This window comes from Triticum urartu, chromosome 2A (assembly GCF_056163025.1).
Source record: "Triticum urartu cultivar PI428250 chromosome 2A, HENAU_Tu73, whole genome shotgun sequence".
NCBI lineage: Eukaryota > Viridiplantae > Streptophyta > Magnoliopsida > Poales > Poaceae > Triticum > Triticum urartu.
This window is the reverse complement of record NC_141874.1, coordinates 143,821,551-143,839,702: the sequence shown is the minus strand read 5'-3', so window position 1 is coordinate 143,839,702 and position 18,152 is coordinate 143,821,551. Positions and strand designations below refer to the sequence as shown.

Genomic DNA, 18,152 nt, shown 5'->3' with positions numbered 1-18,152 from the left:
TAGGAGTGCCTTGGGTGTGCCAAACGTCACAACGTAACTGGGTGACTATAAAGGTACATTACAGGTATCTCCGAAAGTGTCTGTTGGGTTGGCACGAATCGAGACTGGGATTTGTCACTCCCTATGATGGAGAGCTATCTCTGGGCCCACTCGGTAATGCATCATCATAATGAGCTCAATGTGATCAAGTGGTTGATCACGGGATCATGCATTATGGTACGAGTAAAGTGACTTGCCGGTAACGAGACTGAACGAGGTATTGGGATACCGACGATCGAGTCTCGGGCAAGTAACGTACCGATTGACAAAGGGAATTGAGTACGGGATTGATTAGGTCCTCGACATCGTGGTTCATCCGATGAGATCATCGAGGAGCATGTGGGAGCCAACATGGGTATCCAGATCCCGCTGTTGGTTATTGACCAGAGAGTCGTCTCGGTCATGTCTGCTTGTCTCCCGAACCCGTAGGGTCTACACACTTAAGGTTTGGTGACGCTAGGGTTGTATAGATATGAGTATGCAGTAATCCGAATGTTGTTAGGAGTCCCGTATGAGATCCTGGACGTCACGAGAAGTTCCGGAATGGTCCGGAGGTGAAGAATTATATATAGGAAGTGTTATTTCGGCCATCGGGAAAGTTTCGGGGTCACCGGTATTGTACCGGGACCACCGGATGGGTCCCGGGGGTCCACCGGGTGGGGCCACCCATCCCGGAGGGCCCCAAGGGCCGAAGTGGGGAGGGGAACCAGCCCTTAGTGGGCTGGTGCGCCCCCCTTGGGGCCCCCCCATGCGCCTAGGGTTGGGAACCCTAGGGGAGGGGGCGCCTCCACTTGCCTTGGGGGGGTACTCCACCCCCTTGGCCGCCGCCCCCCTAGGAGATCCCATCTCCTAGGGCCGGCGCACCCCCCTAGGGGGCCTATATAAGGGGGGGGAGGGATGGCAGCCACACCTCAAGCCTTGGCGCCTCCCTCTCCCCTGCTACACCTCTCCCTCTCCCAGAAGCTCGGCGAAGCCCTGCTGCGGTGACTGCTGCATCCACCACCACGCCGTCGTGCTGCTGGATCTTCATCAACCTCTCCTTCCCCTTGCTGGATCAAGAAGGAGGAGACGTCACACTGACCGTACGTGTGTTGAACGCGGAGGTGCCGTCCGTTCGGCGCTAGGATCTCCGGTGATTTGGATCACGACGAGTACGACTCCCTCATCCCCGTTCTTTGAACGCTTCCGATCGCGATCTACAAAGGTATGTAGATGCATCCGATCACTAGTTGCTAGATGAACTTATAGATGGATCTTGGTGAAAACGTAGGAAATTTTTTTGTTTTCTGCAACGTTCCCCAACAGTGGCATCATGAGCTAGGTCTATGTGTAGTTCTCTTTGTACGAGTAGAACACAATTTGTTTTGGGCGTAGATGTTGTCAACTTTCTTGCCACTACTAGTCTTATTTTGCTTCAGCGGTATTGTGGGATGAAGCGGCCCGGACCAACCTTACACGTACGCTTACGTGAGACCGGTTCCACCGACTAACATGCACTAGTTGCATAAGGTGGCTGGCGGGTGTATGTCTCTCCCACTTTACTTGGAGCGGATTCGACGAAAAGGGTTCTTATGAAGGGTAAATAGAAGTTGACAAATCACGTTGTGGCTTTAACGTAGGTAAGAAAACGTTCTTGCTAGAACCCTCTTGCAGCCATGTAAAACTTGCAACAACAATTAGAGGACGTCTAACTTGTTTTTGCAGCAAGTGTTTTGTGATGTGATATGGCCAAAGTTGTGATGAATGATGAATGATATATGTGATGTATGAGATCATGTTCTTGTAATAGGAATCACGACTTGCATGTCGATAAGTATGACAACCGGCAGGAGCCATAGGAGTTGTCTTTATTTTTTGTATGACCTGCGTGTCATTGAGAAACACCATGTAAATTACTTTACTTTATTGCTAAACGTGTTAGCCATAGTAGTAGAAGTAATAGTTGGCGAGCAACTTCATGGAGACACGATGATGGAGATCATGGTGTCATGCCGGTGACAAGATGATCATGGAGCCCCAAGATGGAGATCACAGGAGCTATATGATATTGGCCATATCATGTCACTATTATTTGATTGCATGAGATGTTTATCATGTTTTTGCATCTTGTTTACTTAGAACGACGGTAGTAAATAAGATGATCCCTCATAATAATTTCAAGAAAGTATTTCCCCTAACTGTGCGCCGTTGCGACAGTTCGTTGTTTCGAAGCACCACGTGATGATCGGGTGTGATAGATTCCAACGTTCACATACAACGGGTGTAAGACAGATTTACACATGCAAACACTTAGGTTGACTTGACGAGCCTAGCATGTACATACATGGCCTCGGAACACAGAAAACCGAAAGGTCGAGCATGAGTCGTATAGAAGATACGATCAATATGAAGATGTTCACCGATGTTGACTAGTCCGTCTCACGTGATGATCGGACACGGTCTAGTCAACTCGGATCATGTTATACTTAGATGACTGGAGGGATGTCTATCTAAGTGGGAGTTCATTGAATAATTTGATTAGATGAACTTAATTATCATGAACTTAGTCTAAAATCTTTACAATATGTCTTGTAGATCAAATGGCCAACGTTGTTCTCAACTTCAACGCGTTCCTAGAGAAAACCAAGCTGAAAGACGATGGCGGCAACTATACGGACTGGGTCCGGAACCTGAGGATCATCCTCATAGCTGCCAAGAAAGATTATGTCCTAGAAGCACCGCTAGGTGACGCACCCGTCCCACAGAACCAAGACGTTATGAACGCTTGGCAGACACGTGCTGATGATTACTCCCTCGTTCAGTGCGGCATGCTTTACAGCTTAGAACCGGGGCTCCAAAAGCATTTTGAGCGACACGGAGCATATGAGATGTTCGAAGAGTTGAAAATGGTTTTCCAAGCTCATGCCTGGGTCGAGAGATATGAAGTCTCCGACAAGTTCTTCAGCTGTAAGATGGAGGAAAATAGTTCTGTCAGTGAGCACATACTCACAATGTCTGGGTTACATAACCGCTTGACTCAGCTGGGAGTTAATCTCCCGGATGACGCGGTCATTGACAGAATCCTCCAGTCGCTTCCACCAAGCTACAAGAGCTTTGTGATGAACTTCAATATGCAGGGGATGGAAAAGACCATTCCTGAAGTATTTGCAATGCTGAAATCAGCAGAGGTAGAAGTCAAAAAGGAACATCAAGTGTTGATGGTGAATAAAACCACTAAGTTCAAGAAAGGCAAGGGTAAGAAGAAGTTCAAGAAGGACGACAAGGGAGTTGCCGCGCCCGGTAAGCAAGCTGCCGGGAAGAAGCCAAAAAATGGACCCAAGCCCGAGACTAAGTGTTTTTATTGCAAGGGAAGTGGTCACTGGAAGCGGAACTGCCCCAAATACTTAGCGGACAAGAAGGCCGGCATCACGAAAGGTATATGTGATATACATGTAATTGATGTGTACCTTATCAGTACTCGCAGTAGCTCCTGGGTATTTGATACTGGTGCGGTTGCTCACATTTGTAACTCAAAGCAGGAGCTGTGGAATAAGCGGAGACTGGCGAAGGACGAGGTGACGATGCGCGTCGGGAATGGTTCCAAGGTCGATGTGATCGCCGTCAGCACGCTACCTCTACATTTACCTACGGGATTAGTTTTAAACCTCAATAATTGTTATTTAGTGCCAGCTTTGAGCATGAACATTGTATCAGGATCTCGTTTAATATGAGATGGCTACTCATTTAAATCCGAGAATAATGCTTGTTCTATTTATATGAGAGATATGTTTTATGGTCATGCTCCGATGGTGAATGGTTTATTCTTAATGAATCTCGAGCGTAATGCTACACATGTTCATAGTGTGAATACCAAAAGATGTAAGGTTGATAATGATAGTCCCACATACTTGTGGCACTGCCGCCTTGGTCACATAGGTGTCAAACGCATGAAGAAGCTCCATGCAGATGGACTTTTAGAGTCTCTTGATTACGAATCATTTGACACATGCGAACCATGCCTCATGGGTAAAATGACCAAGACCCCGTTCTCAGGAACAATGGAGCGAGCAACCAACTTATTGGAAATCATACATACTGATGTGTGCGGTCCAATGAGCGTTGAGGCTCGCGGTGGCTATCGTTATGTTCTCACCCTCACTGATGACTTGAGTAGATATGGGTATGTCTACTTAATGAAACATAAGTCTGAGACCTTTGAAAAGTTCAAGGAATTTTAGAGTGAGGTTGAGAATCAACGTGACAGGAAAATCAAGTTCTTGCGATCAGATCGTGGGGGAGAATACTTGAGTCACGAATTTGGCACACACTTAAAAAAATGTGGAATAGTTTCACAACTCACGCCGCCTGGAACACCTCAGCGTAATGGTGTGTCCGAATGTCGTAATCGCACTCTATTAGATATGGTGCGATCTATGATGTCTCTTACTGATTTACTGCTATCATTTTGGGGCTATGCTTTAGAGACTGCCGCATTCACTTTAAATAGGGCACCGTCGAAATCCGTTGAGACGACACCGTATGAATTATGGTTTGGGAAGAAACCTAAGCTGTCGTTTCTAAAAGTTTGGGGATGCGATGCTTATGTCAAGAAACTTCAACCTGAAAAGCTCGAACCCAAGTCGGAAAAATGCGTCTTCATAGGATACCCTAAAGAAACTATTGGGTATACCTTCTACCTCAGATCCAAAGGCAAGATCTTTGTTGCCAAGAATGGATCCTTTCTAGAGAAGGAGTTTCTCTCGAAAGAAGTAAGTGGGAGGAAAGTGGAGCTTGATGAAGTACTGCCTCTTGAAGCAGAGAGTAGCGCAGCTCAGGAAAATGTTCCTGTGGTGCCTGCACCAATTAGAGAGGAAGTTAATGATGATGATCAAGATACTTCTGATCAAGCTCCTACTGAACTTCGAAGGTCCACAAGGACACGTTCCGCACCAGAGTGGTACGGCAACCCTGTCTTGGAAATCATGTTGTTAGATAACGGTGAACCTTCGAACTATGAAGAAGCGATGGCGGGCCTGGATTCCGACAAATGGCTGGAAGCCATGAAATCCGAGATAGGATCCATGTATGAAAACGAAGTATGGACTTTGACTGACTTACCCGATGATCGGTGAGCCATAGAAAATAAATGGATCTTTAAGAAGAAGACAGACGCGGATAGTAATGTGACCATCTATAAAGCTCGGCTTGTCGCTAAGGGTTATCGACAAGTTCAAGGGGTTGACTACGATGAGACTTTCTCACCTGTAGCGAAGCTGAAGTCCGTCCGAATCATGTTAGCAATTGCCGCATTCTATGATTATGAGATATGGCAAATGGACGTCAAAACGGCATTCCTTAATGGTTTCCTTAAGGAAGAATTGTATATGATGCAGCCGGAAGGTTTTGTCGATCCTAAGAATGCTGACAAGGTGTGCAAGCTCCAACGCTCGATTTATGGGCTGGTGCAAGCATCTTGGAGTTGGAACATTCGCTTTGATGAGATGATCAAAACGTTTGGGTTTATGCAGACTTATGGAGAAGCCTGCGTTTACAAGAAAGTGAGTGGGAGCTCTGTAGCATTTCTCATATTATATGTAGATGACATACTTTTGATGGGAAATGATATAGAGCTTTTGGACAGCATTAAGGCCTACTTGAATAAGATTTTTTCAATGAAGGACCTTGGAGAAGCTGCTTATATATTAGGCATCAAGATCTATAGAGATAGATCAAGACGCCTCATAGGTCTTTCACAAAGCACATACCTTGATAAGATATTGAAGAAGTTCAATATGGATCAGTCTAAGAAGGGGTTCATGCCTATGTTGCAAGGTGTGAAATTGAGCTCAACTCAATGTCCGACCACGGCAGAAGATATAGAAGAGATGAGTGTCATCCCCTATGCCTCAGCCATAGGGTCTATTATGTATGCCATGCTGTGTACCAGACCTGATGTAAACCTTGCCATAATTTTGGTAGGTAGGTACCAAAGTAATCCCGGCAAGGAACACTGGACAGCGGTCAAGAATATCCTGAAGTACCTGAAAAGGACTAAGGAAATGTTTCTCGTTTATGGAGGTGACGAAGAGCTCGTCGTAAAGGGTTACGTCGACGCTAGCTTCGACACAGATCTGGATGACTCTAAGTCACAAACCGGATACGTGTATATTTTGAATGGTGGGGCAGTAAGCTGGTGCAGTTGCAAGCAAAGCGTTGTGGTGGGATCTACATGTGAAGCCGAGTACATGGCAGCCTCGGAGGCAGCACACGAAGCAGTCTGGGTGAAGGAGTTCATTACCGACCCAGGAGTCAAACCCAATGCGTCGGGCCCGATGACTCTCTTCTGTGACAACACTGGAGCTATTGCCCTTGCCAAGGAGCCCAGGTTTCATAGGAAGACCAGGCATATCAAACGTTGCTTCAACTCCATTCGTGAAAGTGTTCAAAATGGAGACATAGAGATTTGTAAAGTACATACGAACCTGAATGTAGCAGATCCGTTGACTAAACCTCTCCCTAGAGCAAAACATGATCAACACCAGAATACCATGGGTGTTCGATTCATCACAATGTAACTAGATGATTGACTCTAGTGCAAGTGGGAGACTGTTGGAAATATGCCCTAGAGGCAATAATAAAATGATTATTATATTTCCTTGTTCATGATAATTGTCTATTATTCATGCTATAATTGTATTATCCGGAAATCGTAATACATGTGTGAATACATAGACCACAATGTGTCCCTAGTGAGCCTCTAGTTGACTAGCTCGTTGATCAACAGATAGTCATGATTTCCTGGCTATGGACATTGGGATGTCATTGATAACGAGATCACATCATTAGGAGAATGATGTGATGGACAAGACCCAAACCTAAGCATAGCACAAAGATCGTGTAGTTCGTTTGCTGTAGCTTTTCTGGATGTCAAGTATCATTTCCTTAGACCATGAGATTGTGCAACTCCCGGATGCCGTAGGAGTGCCTTGGGTGTGCCAAACATCACAACGTAACTGGGTGACTATAAAGGTACATTACAGGTATCTCCGAAAGTGTCTGTTGCGTTGGCACGAATCGAGACTGGGATTTGTCACTCCGTATGATGGAGAGGTATCTCTGGGCCCACTCGGTAATGCATCATCATAATGAGCTCAATGTGATAAAGTGGTTGATCACGGGATCATGCATTACGGTACGAGTAAAGTGACTTGCCGGTAACGAGACTGAACGAGGTATTGGGATACCGACGATCGAGTCTCGGGCAAGTAACGTACCGATTGACAAAGGGAATTGAGTACGGGATTGATTAGGTCCTCGACATCGTGGTTCATCCGATGAGATCATCGAGGAGCATGTGGGAGCCAACATGGGTATCCAGATCCCGCTGTTGGTTATTGACCAGAGAGTCGTCTCGGTCATGTCTGCTTGTCTCCCGAACCCGTAGGGTCTACACACTTAAGGTTCGGTGACGCTAGGGTTGTATAGATATGAGTATGCAGTAATCCGAATGTTGTTAGGAGTCCCGTATGAGATCCTGGACGTCACGAGAAGTTCCGGAATGGTCCGGAGGTGAAGAATTATATATAGGAAGTGTTATTTCGGTCATCGGGAAAGTTTCGGGGTCACCGGTATTGTACCGGGACCAGCGTATGGGTCCCGGGGGTCCACCGGGTGGGGCCACCCATCCCGGAGGGCCCCAAGGGCCGAAGTGGGGAGGGGAACCAGCCCTTAGTGGGCTGGTGTGCCCCCCCTTGGGCCCCCCCATGCGCCTAGGGTTGGGAACCCTAGGGGAGGGGGCGCCTCCACTTGCCTTGGGGGGTACTCCACCCCCTTGGCCGTTGCCCCCCCTAGGAGATCCCATATCCTAGGGCCGGCGCACCCCCCTAGGGGGCCTATATAAAGGGGGGAGGGATGGCAGCCACACCTCAAGCCTTGGCGCCTCCCTCTCCCCTGCTACACCTCTCCCTCTCCCAGAAGCTCGGCGAAGCCCTGCTGCGGTGACTGCTGCATCCACCACCACGCCGTCGTGCTGCTGGATCTTCATCAACCTCTCCTTCCCCTTGCTTGATCAAGAAGGAGGAGACGTCACGCTGACCGTACGTGTGTTGAACGCGGAGGTGCCGTCCGTTCGGCGCTAGGATCTCCGGTGATTTGGATCACGACGAGTACGACTCCCTCATCCCCGTTCTTTGAACGCTTCCGCTCGCGATCTACAAAGGTATGTAGATACATCCGATCACTCGTTGCTAGATGAATTCATAGATGGATCTTGGTGAAAACGTAGGATTTTTTTTTGTTTTCTGCAACGTTCCCCAACATAAGCCTTGCAAGCATTGCAGCTAATGAGTTAGTTGCGGGATTATGTATTATAGAACGAGTAAATAGACTTGCCGGTAACGAGATTGAATTAGGTATTGAGATACCGACGATCGAATCTCGGGCAAGTAACATACCGATGACAAAGGGAACAACGTATGTTGTTATGCGGTTTGACCGATAAAGATCTTCGTAGAATATGTGGGAACCAATATGAGCATCCAGGTTCCGCTATTGGTTATTGACCGGAGACGTGTCTCGGTCATGTCTACATAGTTCTCGAACCCGTAGGGTCCGCACGCTTAAAGTTCGATGACGGTTATATTATGAGTTTATGTGTATTGATGTACCGAAGGTAGTTCGGAATCCCGGATGAGATCGGGAACATGACGAGGAGTCTCGAAATGGTCGAGACGTAAAGATCGATATATTGGACGACTATATTCGGACATCGGAAAGGTTCCGAGTGATTCGGGTATTTTTCGGAGTACCGGAGAGTTACGGGAATTCGCTGGGGAGTATATGGGCCTTATTGGGCTTTAGGGGAAAGAGAGAGGAGAGGTTGGGCGCCCCCAAGGCCTAGTCCGAATTGGACTAGGGGGAGGGGCTGTGCCCCCTCCTTCCTTCTCTTCTCTCTTCCCTTGCCTTGACTCCTACTCCTACTACTTGGAAGGGAGGAATCCTACTCCCGGTGGGAGTAGGACTCCTCCAGGGCGCGCCATAGGGGCCGGCCCTCTCCCCCCTCCTCCACTCCTTTATATACGTGGCCAGGGGGCACCCCATAGACACAACAATTGATCTCTTGATCTCTTAGTCGTGTGCGGTGCCCCCCTCCACCATAATCCACCTCGGTTATATCGTAGCGGTGCTTAGGCGAAGCCCTGCGTCGGTAGAACATCATCATCGTCACCACGCCGTCGTGCTAACGAAACTCTCCCTCAACACTCGGCTGGATCGGAGTTCGAGGGACGTCATCGAGATGAACGTGTGCAGAACTCGGAGGTGCCGTGCATTCGGTAATTGATCGGTCGGATCGTGAAGACGTACGACTACATCAACCACGTTGTGCTAACGCTTCTGCTTTCGGTCTACGAGGGTACATGGACAACACTCTCCCCTCTCGTTGCTATGCATCACCATGATCTTGCGTGTGCGTAGGAAATTTTTGAAATTACTACGTTCCCCAACAGTCCAGGCGTTATCACACGCAATTTCGGACCACACCCCGTTGCTTGTTGACTCTAGCGATCCTACCCATGTGGGCAATAAGGACACCTTTTCTTTCGAATTATCGTGGTTTGATAGAGAAGGGTTCCTTGATTTGATTGCTAGAGAATGGGCAAAAAAATCAGGAGGAAGGTCTCCTGTTGAAAGGTGGCAGAATAAGATTAGGCATCTGCGAAGATTCCTTCGTGGATGGGCTAAACATACGCATGTGATTTATAAGGCTGAGAAGAAAAGGCTTCCTTTTCTTATTCAATCCCTAGATTTAAAAACCGAGTCCGCTATCTTAGATACCTGAGAGCTGGAAACTAAGGTGGAGGCGGAGTTGAGACTGAGAGAACTTCTTCGGGAGGAGGAATTGAAGTGGGCATTGGAAGCTAAGGTTCGCAAAATCATCCAAGGGGATGATAACACTCAGTTCTTCCATATGATTGCAAATGGAAAACACCGCAAGAAGAGGATATTTTAGCTAGAGCAGGACGAGGGGACGATTTTAGGACAAGAGAATCTGAAAGTGTATATCACCAATTACTATAAGCAGCTGTTTGGGCCTCCGGAGGATAACTTTGTGTCCTTAGATGAGTCCGGGGTTGAGGATGTTCCTCAACTTGCGTCAGACGAGAATGAGATTTTGACTGCCCCATTTACGGAGAAAGAGGTGTTTGAGGCAATTTCACAAATGATAAACAATAAGGCTCCAGGGCCGGATGGTTTTCCGATGGAGTTTTATAAAAAATGCTGGCATATTATCAAAGGGGACTTGCTTCCGATGTTCCATGATCTATTCTCTGGACAGCTTCAGTTATTTCAACTTAATTTTGGAACGATAACTCTACTCCCTAAGAAAACAGAGGCCGTTCGTATTGAGCAGTTCAGGCCTATCTATCTTCTTAATGTCAGTTTCAAAATTTTCACCAAGGTTGGGACTAATAGGCTTACGCAAATTGCGCACTCTATGGTGCAGCCGTCCCAAACGGCTTTCATGCCGGATAGAAACATCCTAGAAGGGGTTGTCATCCTGCATGAAACGCTCCATGAAATCCACACAAAAAAACTGGGCGGAGTTGTTTTCAAAGTGGACTTTGAGAAAGCATACGATAAGGTCAAATGATCCTTCCTTCAACAGGCTTTGCATATGAAAGGTTTTGATCAGGCCTGGAGACACCAGGTAGACTCTTTTACGCAAAAATGGAGTGTTGGGATTAAAGTGAATGATGATATATGTCACTATTTCCAAACACACAAAGGGGTGAGGTAAGGAGATCCGATGTCACCTATCCTCTTCAACATAGTGGTCGATATGTTGACAATTCTCATAGGAAGGGCTAAGGATGCGGGTAAGGTAGGTGGCCTTGTCCCCCACTTAGTTGATGGAGGTGTATCCATTCTACAGTATGCCAATGATACTATCACCTTCATGGAGCACGATTTAGCAAAAGGGCGAAACATGAAGCTAGTGTTATGCTTATTCGAACAATTGACCGGGTTAAAGATTAATTTCCATAAGAGCGAACTGTTCTGTTTCGGGAGAGCTAATGATGACCAAGATGCGTACAAACAATTGTTCGGATGTGAATTGGGGGTTTTACCTTTCACGTATCTAGGTATACCAATTCATGATCGTAAGCTGACCAACAGAGAAGGACCGGTCGTGCCTCTCCGAAAGGAAAGAAAACACGTTTTGTTTTTTCTTGTTCTGCGTTCAGAAAGGAAAAAAATGCATTTTTTTCGTTCCACGAGAGGCACAGGTTTACTTCTCGTGGAGGCACGAATTTGCTTCTGTGAGAGGCACGGTCATGCTTCTCGAAAAAACAAACGCTTTCTTCTTTTTTGTTCCGCGAGTGACACGTATTTACTTCTCGTGGAGGCACGGTCATGCCTCTCGGAAAGAGAAAAAACATGTTTTCCTTTTTTTCCGTTCGGCGAGAGGTACGGATTTGCTTTCGCCAAAGGCACAGTCGTGCCTCTCGGAAAAGAAAAAAACATGTGTTTTTTGTTCCATGGTAGGCACGAATTTGCTTCAGTGGGTGGCACGGTCATGCCTCTCGAAAAGAAAAAAAACACGTTTTTTCTTCGTTCCGCAAGAGGCACGGTTTTACTTCTCGTAAAGGCACATATTCGCTTCCGCGAGAGGAACGATCGTGCCTCTTAGAAGGGAAAAATGTATCTTTTTCTTGTTTCACAAAAGGCACGGATTTACTCGTGATTTGGTCCGATCTTTTCATGAAAAAAGTTCGTCAAATCTATCAACACAGATCTAATTTTGAACATCTCGACATGAAGAATCCAACGATGAAAACAATTCAAGATTTGTACCCACGGTTTAAGAGATAAAATGTTTTAAATAAACAAATCTACGAAAAAGTGAAAACTCATTGCGAAAAGTGACGCACATAAAGCGCGTCACTTGTTGTGACCTGACAAGATGGGAGTGTTCCTTGTAAGGAGTACTCCGCGCGTACTTTCTAATGGTATGAGTTTTGGACTATACAACTCATTTTATGTTGGTCAAATTATATATCAAGTGATATGCATAATAAGCCTTATAAACCAAAAAGAAAGCAATACATTGCAACTGGCGAGAAAACATATACTAATAACAACAACGGGGACACATTACACAATGAACAACCGGAAAAAAGAAGACCATACTTCAAACTCATGCGGGCTGCATTCAAATCCAAAGTTTGGTTTTCCCTGGGTTTTTCTTTCGACGGCATCACACATCAGAGCTCTCCCATCCTCTTGGCGCATTCCACGCTGCAGTCCAGCGTCTCCTCCACACCATACTTGAACCTGAATCCCAGATCCACAAGCTTGCTCGAATCACCCTTCACCCTCACCCCCTCTCCCGCCACCCTACACCACCATCACCACCACAGAAAAACAAGCACAAATTGATCAACCAAGCCACAGATAATAATATCCGAGAACATAGAGAAGGAAGACTAGGTCGATCGATTGCATATACATACTTCTTGAGCAGTATCTTGTGCTCCGGGTAGCGGGCGGCGAAGCGGGCGAGGTAGTCCTCCATGTTGGGGTACCCGACGGCGCAGAGGAAGCGGCCGGCCACGGACGGCTGGTCCATGCAGAAGAGGTGCGCCTCGCAGACGTCCTCGATGTGCACCAGCGGCACGGAGCCGCAGAGCGCCTGCATGAACTTGAGGGAGTTGTGGTGCATCTCGTTGCCGGTGAGCGGCGCCACCACCACGGGGATGCTGCTCCACAGGATGGGCTGGATGGTGTCGCCGCCGACGAGCCCGCACGCCAGCGTCACCACCTCGAACGCCCTGCCCTCCGACTTGTCGTTGTACCCCAGCAGCTCCTCCTCCGACAGCCGCTTGGACGACACGTACGCCTGCGTACACGCCAACACGTCGCCGTTAGTTGCTGGTACACCCAGCTGATATGGATCGGCTGTCCGAGAGAGTGTGGATACTTACGTCGAGGTGAACGTTGCTGTAACCGTAGGAGAGGTTGAGCGGCGACCAGCAGGACTCGTTCATGCTGTCCTTGTACCCGTCGCCGTCCTCCTTGAGCGGCGAGGCGGCCGTGACGGAGGCCGTGTGGATGACGCGCCGCACCGTCTTGGACCGCTCGCACTGCTGCAGGATGATGCGCGTCGCGTCCACGATCGCTTCCGTTATGTTCTTGTACTGCATGCATATTAACGATGAACACTTTCTTTGTTAACTTATATGTATAAACAGATATGCAACTGTACTGTGCTAAAAAAGTTATATATGTGAAAAAAAGGTGTTAGTATTCAGTAAAATTGATGTACTAACCGCACAACAGTCCCAAGTTGACTATCCTTTGGTATGTGACATATAAAGTATGATTGATTTGATGCCAACAGTTGGCATGTCAATATTCTGCAGATGCCAAACGTTGGCTAGTAATTGGTTAGCTACCAACTTTTCTTGCCAACCTACAAAAAATTATCAACCTTTGGCAACTTTTATTTTATGCAAAATGTTAGTTTGCCAAATATTGGCAGTTCCAAACGTTGTCATCAAACCAACTATGGCCATATATTGGACATGCAGTCGTTGACGTAGCAACGGCACACACCACACAGTGAACCGCTGGTCGGCACGGTCGCAATCTAGAGTGCTTGTCAAACGCATGCACGAAGAAGAGTCCAACATATGGAGCGCCGGAATTCCAATCACGTCCCAATCAAACCGCTCGAGCACTCAACTACGCATGCAGTTTCTAGATCGACTTCTAGTGCCAGCAATAGCCAAGGTCGGTCCGTGTCCGGAGTTTCTCTAATCCGGGTATCTTATCCCGTGCAAAGCTCGGTCATCTGTTGGCCAGAGTCAGCTCAAAAAGAAAAAAAAAATCCCGCTTCAAGCGTGGCCGTAGTGCAGAAATGGAGACCACCGAGCGAGTGGACGAGATTGCCCCATGGTGACCATGCGGTTGTGGCTACGGCCGGGATCTCCCCGCCGCTGATGTAACCCACGTTATGGCCGGCGATCTCGTCGCGTCCACGGATGGAATTACTCCCTCCGGTTCTTTTAAGTTCGCATATAAGATTTATATAAAATCAAGCTTTGTAAAGTTTGATCAACTTTATAAAAGAAATACCAACATTCGTAATATGAAATCAATATCAGTAGATGTCTCATAACTCAAATTTTCATATTGTATAGCTTTAACATGGTAAATGTTAGTACTTTTTGTATAAATATGATCAAACTTTATAAAATTTGATTTTAGACAATTTTTATATACAGAGTAAAAGGACCGGAGGGAGGAGTATTAAGAAGTACCGATCGAGGGTCTATCCTGCCAGCGAGCGTGAAGACAAAAGAGAAAGTCAGCGCGAGGCCATTATATTGGCCGAAAGCCGCCGCCACCGCCTACGATAACAGGGGACCGCGAGTTAAGAACTCCGCACGCCGTCCCTCGCCGGCTATCTGCACTCCAATCAATTTCGTGGTGGAAGTTTGAGTCGATCGCATCGGCACATACCCGGAGTAATAGTAGGTACGTAGTTTATTCTAGTAGTACGAGAAAAATATGCACCGATGTACTAGCTCCTACGTAGTGGTTAAGCGTCACAAAATATTCAGGCACCGGCAGATCGAGCTGTGAGCTCCATAGAGAGGCGGGTGACCAGCCAGATTTTGAGCTCGAGTTTGTCCGATCGTCTTGCGTTACCTTGGTGCTGCTGGAGTCGTGCAGCAGCGGGGTGGCGACGAGGAAGACGAACTCGCAGCCCTGGATGGCCGGCTCGAAGGAGGCGGCGTCGTAGATGTCCGCCTCGAACAGCACCAGCCGCTCCGCCGCGCCGGGGAGCGACCTCAGCAGCCCTGTCTTCTTCTCATCCCCTGCCACGAACGCATTCACCAACGGTTCCGTACGACGATTAGCCTTCTTGCAGCTACAAGGACTTGCGGCCATGGATATTCGGTCTACTCCAGAGTTCCATGCAAAGAATATACTAGGGCTACATGCTAGCTGAACTTACGGAGGGATCTCAAGGTGGCGTGGACGACGCAGCCTCGCTCCAGAAGCTTGCGGACGAGCCAGGCCGCGATGTAGCCGGCGGCTCCGGTGACGCACACCCTGCTCATCTTCCTCACAGCAAGCTTCTCGGACTCTCGGTCTCCCGTGTTCTCCTCTCCTCCGGTCAAGGGAATCGACTCAACTGACTGTGTCGTCCATGGCCCTCTCTGCCGCTTTAAGTAAGGTCACGCCGGCCCGAGACTTCCGTTTCCTCTGCTGGAAAACCGCGTCACGACGCGATGGTTTCGGAGGGCGACTGCCCACCTGCTCTGCTCTGCTATAGCTAACAGACAAATTGTGGTAGTATAAGAATAGCTATTTCCGGATGATGTGTACTACGAGGCACACCGGCGGGTTGCCGAGGTCCAAGGCTTTGTAAAGATCGAACAGCAGTTTCTCGTCCATTGCTGATGTGACGAGATCATGCATGTAAATGCAAGCACATCAGCAGTGGTGTCAGCACGGAGCAAGGTTGTGTTTGGATTATAAATGGGCTTTGACTCGTACTATAAGACAATAACTTCTGATTAATCTCTTAGCCTATTTAAGACAATAATCCCTCATTAATCTCTAACGTCTATTTAGGTGCATGGTAAGAGGTGAGAAATTTAGTACCATACTGCTCCAGTAGTAAGAGTGAGACCTCTTTATAAGGGCTACTCTACCACATGTTATTGGAAGCTTCAGAAGAAAAGCTGTATATGTGCGTTCCTCCTCCGTCGCTCGCTTTGTCACACTGCGGGTTGCGGGAATGAGTGTAGAAAGGTATTGGATGCAACTCAATTGTATTCATCGGAGTTGGTTACAATATATACAACTTGTTTTGCGTGACAAGCCAACTAACCCTACCATATCTCTAGGAGTCAAGCTATACAAGGCTAGAGATCATAGGAAGATCAATTGGAGATAATTCCCCCGCGCAGTCGAAGCGTCGATGTCGGCGATGCAAAGACTGGAACGAAACTCCTGGAATACAACGGTTGGCAACCCCTTGGTCATAATGTCAGCAAACTGTTGGGTAGTCGGGACGTGAAGGACACGTAGCTGACTCAACCGGACCTTCTCGAGGACGAAGTGCACATCTTGTTCGATGTGTTTGGTGCGCTTATACTGCACCGGATTGGTCGCGAGATAGGTGGCCGAAACATTATCACAAGAAATCACTGTATCCTTCGGGATAGGAACCCGAAGTTCACCAAGTAGGTGACGCAGCCAACAAGTCTCGACGACGACGTTGGCAACAACGCGGTACTCGGCCTCGGCACTCGAGTGGGAGACAGTGGGCTGCCGCTTAGAGGACCATGAGACAAGCAAGTCGCCTAAGAAGACACAGTAGCCCGGCGTGGATCATCGAGTGTTAGGACAACCAGCCCAGTCCGCATCCGTATAGGCTAGAAGCTCGCTGGAGGCGGAAGCACGTAGACGAAGACCATAAGTCGACGTGCCACGGATGTACCAAAGAATACGCTAACCAGAGACCAATGAACATCACGAGGCGAGTGCATATGCAAGCAAACTTGCTGCACCTTCTGGTGAGCGTAAGGTACTGAAGTGTGCCAACGATACTGCGGTAGAGAGCATCATCACTGGCAGGCTGTCCAGCTGAGGCAGAAAGCTTCGGCTTGGCCTCGGCGGGTGTAGTAGCCGAAACGATCCAACATGTCAAGAGCATACTGCCCTTGATGAAGAAAAAACCTGAAGCATCACGTCGCACATTCATACCGAGGAAGAAGTGCAACGCGCCCAGGTCCTTCAGGCGAAACTCGGAGCCAAGACGACCAGTGATGTCGCGAAGCATGTCCTCTCGTGATGCAGTGTAACGCCCCGAGACCGATGCACCAGGTGTCTTCCAGTTATTCGCTGTTGTTGCCATGTCATTTGCTTGCGTGTTGCATCTTGCCTTGTCATCATGTGCATTGCATCATCATGTTTTCAAAACTTGGATCCGTTCGGGTCTCCAAGTTCTTTCCGTTGTCCGTTCTGAGCCCAGACACACTTACACGCGCTCGCGGCACCTCCGAAATAGTATTTTATAAGTGGCCGGAAAGTGTTCTTGAAATAGGGTGAAAGTTGGCATGCGGTCTTATTATAGTGTAGGTAGACCGCCTGTCAAATTTCATCGAGTTCAGAGTCCATTTGATGCCCCAACGGATAACTACAGCGACAGTATAGCTGGTCTATCATCGGACGTTGTCGGTCTCCAGAAACAGCCGCCGGGCTGCATTCCTCCTCTTTCCTTGCAGACCACCTCCTCTCTACACAACCCACTATCCCCACCGGCAGCCCACCTATCCCTTCTCGCGTCCGGAGCCGTCCGATGGTGATCGCACGGTCCGAAAACCCCTCCTAACCCCTCAAACCCTAGCCCTAGCTATAAAAGGAAGCCCCCCTTCCATTTTTGGCAGCAGACAACTCCTTCCTCGAAATCCGTGCGCCGCCAGCCACCTACAACCTTCTCCTCGTTTTCCACGCCGGCCTAACCCGCCTCCGCCACTTGGCGCCGCCTGAGCGGCCAGCGCCGCCGCAACCGCCGCCCTCCACCAACGGGAGGCTGCCACGCGCGCCACGGCCTTCACCCCGCCACCCGGGCCCGCAAAAGCCCATCTGCGGCCCGCCCCGGGCCGATCTGGGCCCGAGGCGCCCGTGTCGCGCCACCATCGTTCGCCGTCCTCCTGCCCCGAGCGGGATCGAGCAGAGGAACTCCATGTCGAGCTCCAGGCGCCGCCCGTCCCCGTCCTCACCAGCGGCCTTGCCAGAGTCATCACCGGAGACCTCCCAGGCCGGACCCCGCCGCCCTGCTCCTACTTCCCCTGCCTGTCTCCTTCTCCTCCCTCCTCTCACGTCTCCCTCTCTCCCATTCTACAGGAGCCGCCGCCGCAATTGATGAGCGCGAGCCGAGCTCATCGTCGCCGGTCCTGCTCCGGCCAGATCCGGGCATGGCTCCCCGGATCCGAACCCCCTGCGCCCGTTCCCGTCCGCCAAGTCCATTGCCTCGCCGCCCCTTCGCCCGCTCGTCGGAGCTCTGCTCCAGGCGCCGCCCGCAGCTCGCTGCATCGAAAGGAGAACGAGCG

At 48.8% G+C, this 18,152-nt stretch overlaps 1 protein-coding gene across 1 annotated transcript; it reads right to left on the bottom strand.

The window, feature by feature from the left end:
* Positions 1-12,044: 12,044 nt before the first annotated feature.
* On the bottom strand, positions 12,045-15,245 carry LOC125536278 (NADPH HC-toxin reductase 1). The gene is made up of 5 exons (XM_048699470.2): positions 15,044-15,245; positions 14,734-14,903; positions 13,005-13,217; positions 12,534-12,919; positions 12,045-12,417 (listed from the first exon to the last, which is right to left on the bottom strand). Exons 1-5 carry the CDS (start codon positions 15,147-15,149, stop codon positions 12,285-12,287), a joined length of 1,008 nt encoding a protein of 335 aa, XP_048555427.2. The 5' UTR covers positions 15,150-15,245; the 3' UTR covers positions 12,045-12,284.
* Between the last annotated feature and the right edge of the window lie 2,907 nt (positions 15,246-18,152).

Excerpts from the sequence above, each read along its gene's own strand:
- LOC125536278 (XM_048699470.2), bottom strand. The coding sequence starts at position 15,149 with ATGAGCAGGGTGTGCGTCACCGGAGCCGCCGGCTACATCGCGGCCTGG. Across the intron at positions 12,920-13,004 it reads ACAGCAACGTTCACCTCGAC|GCGTACGTGTCGTCCAAGCG; the intron begins GTAAGTATCCAC and ends GCGTGTACGCAG. Across the intron at positions 12,418-12,533 it reads CACAAGATACTGCTCAAGAA|GGTGGCGGGAGAGGGGGTGA; the intron begins GTATGTATATGC and ends ATGGTGGTGTAG.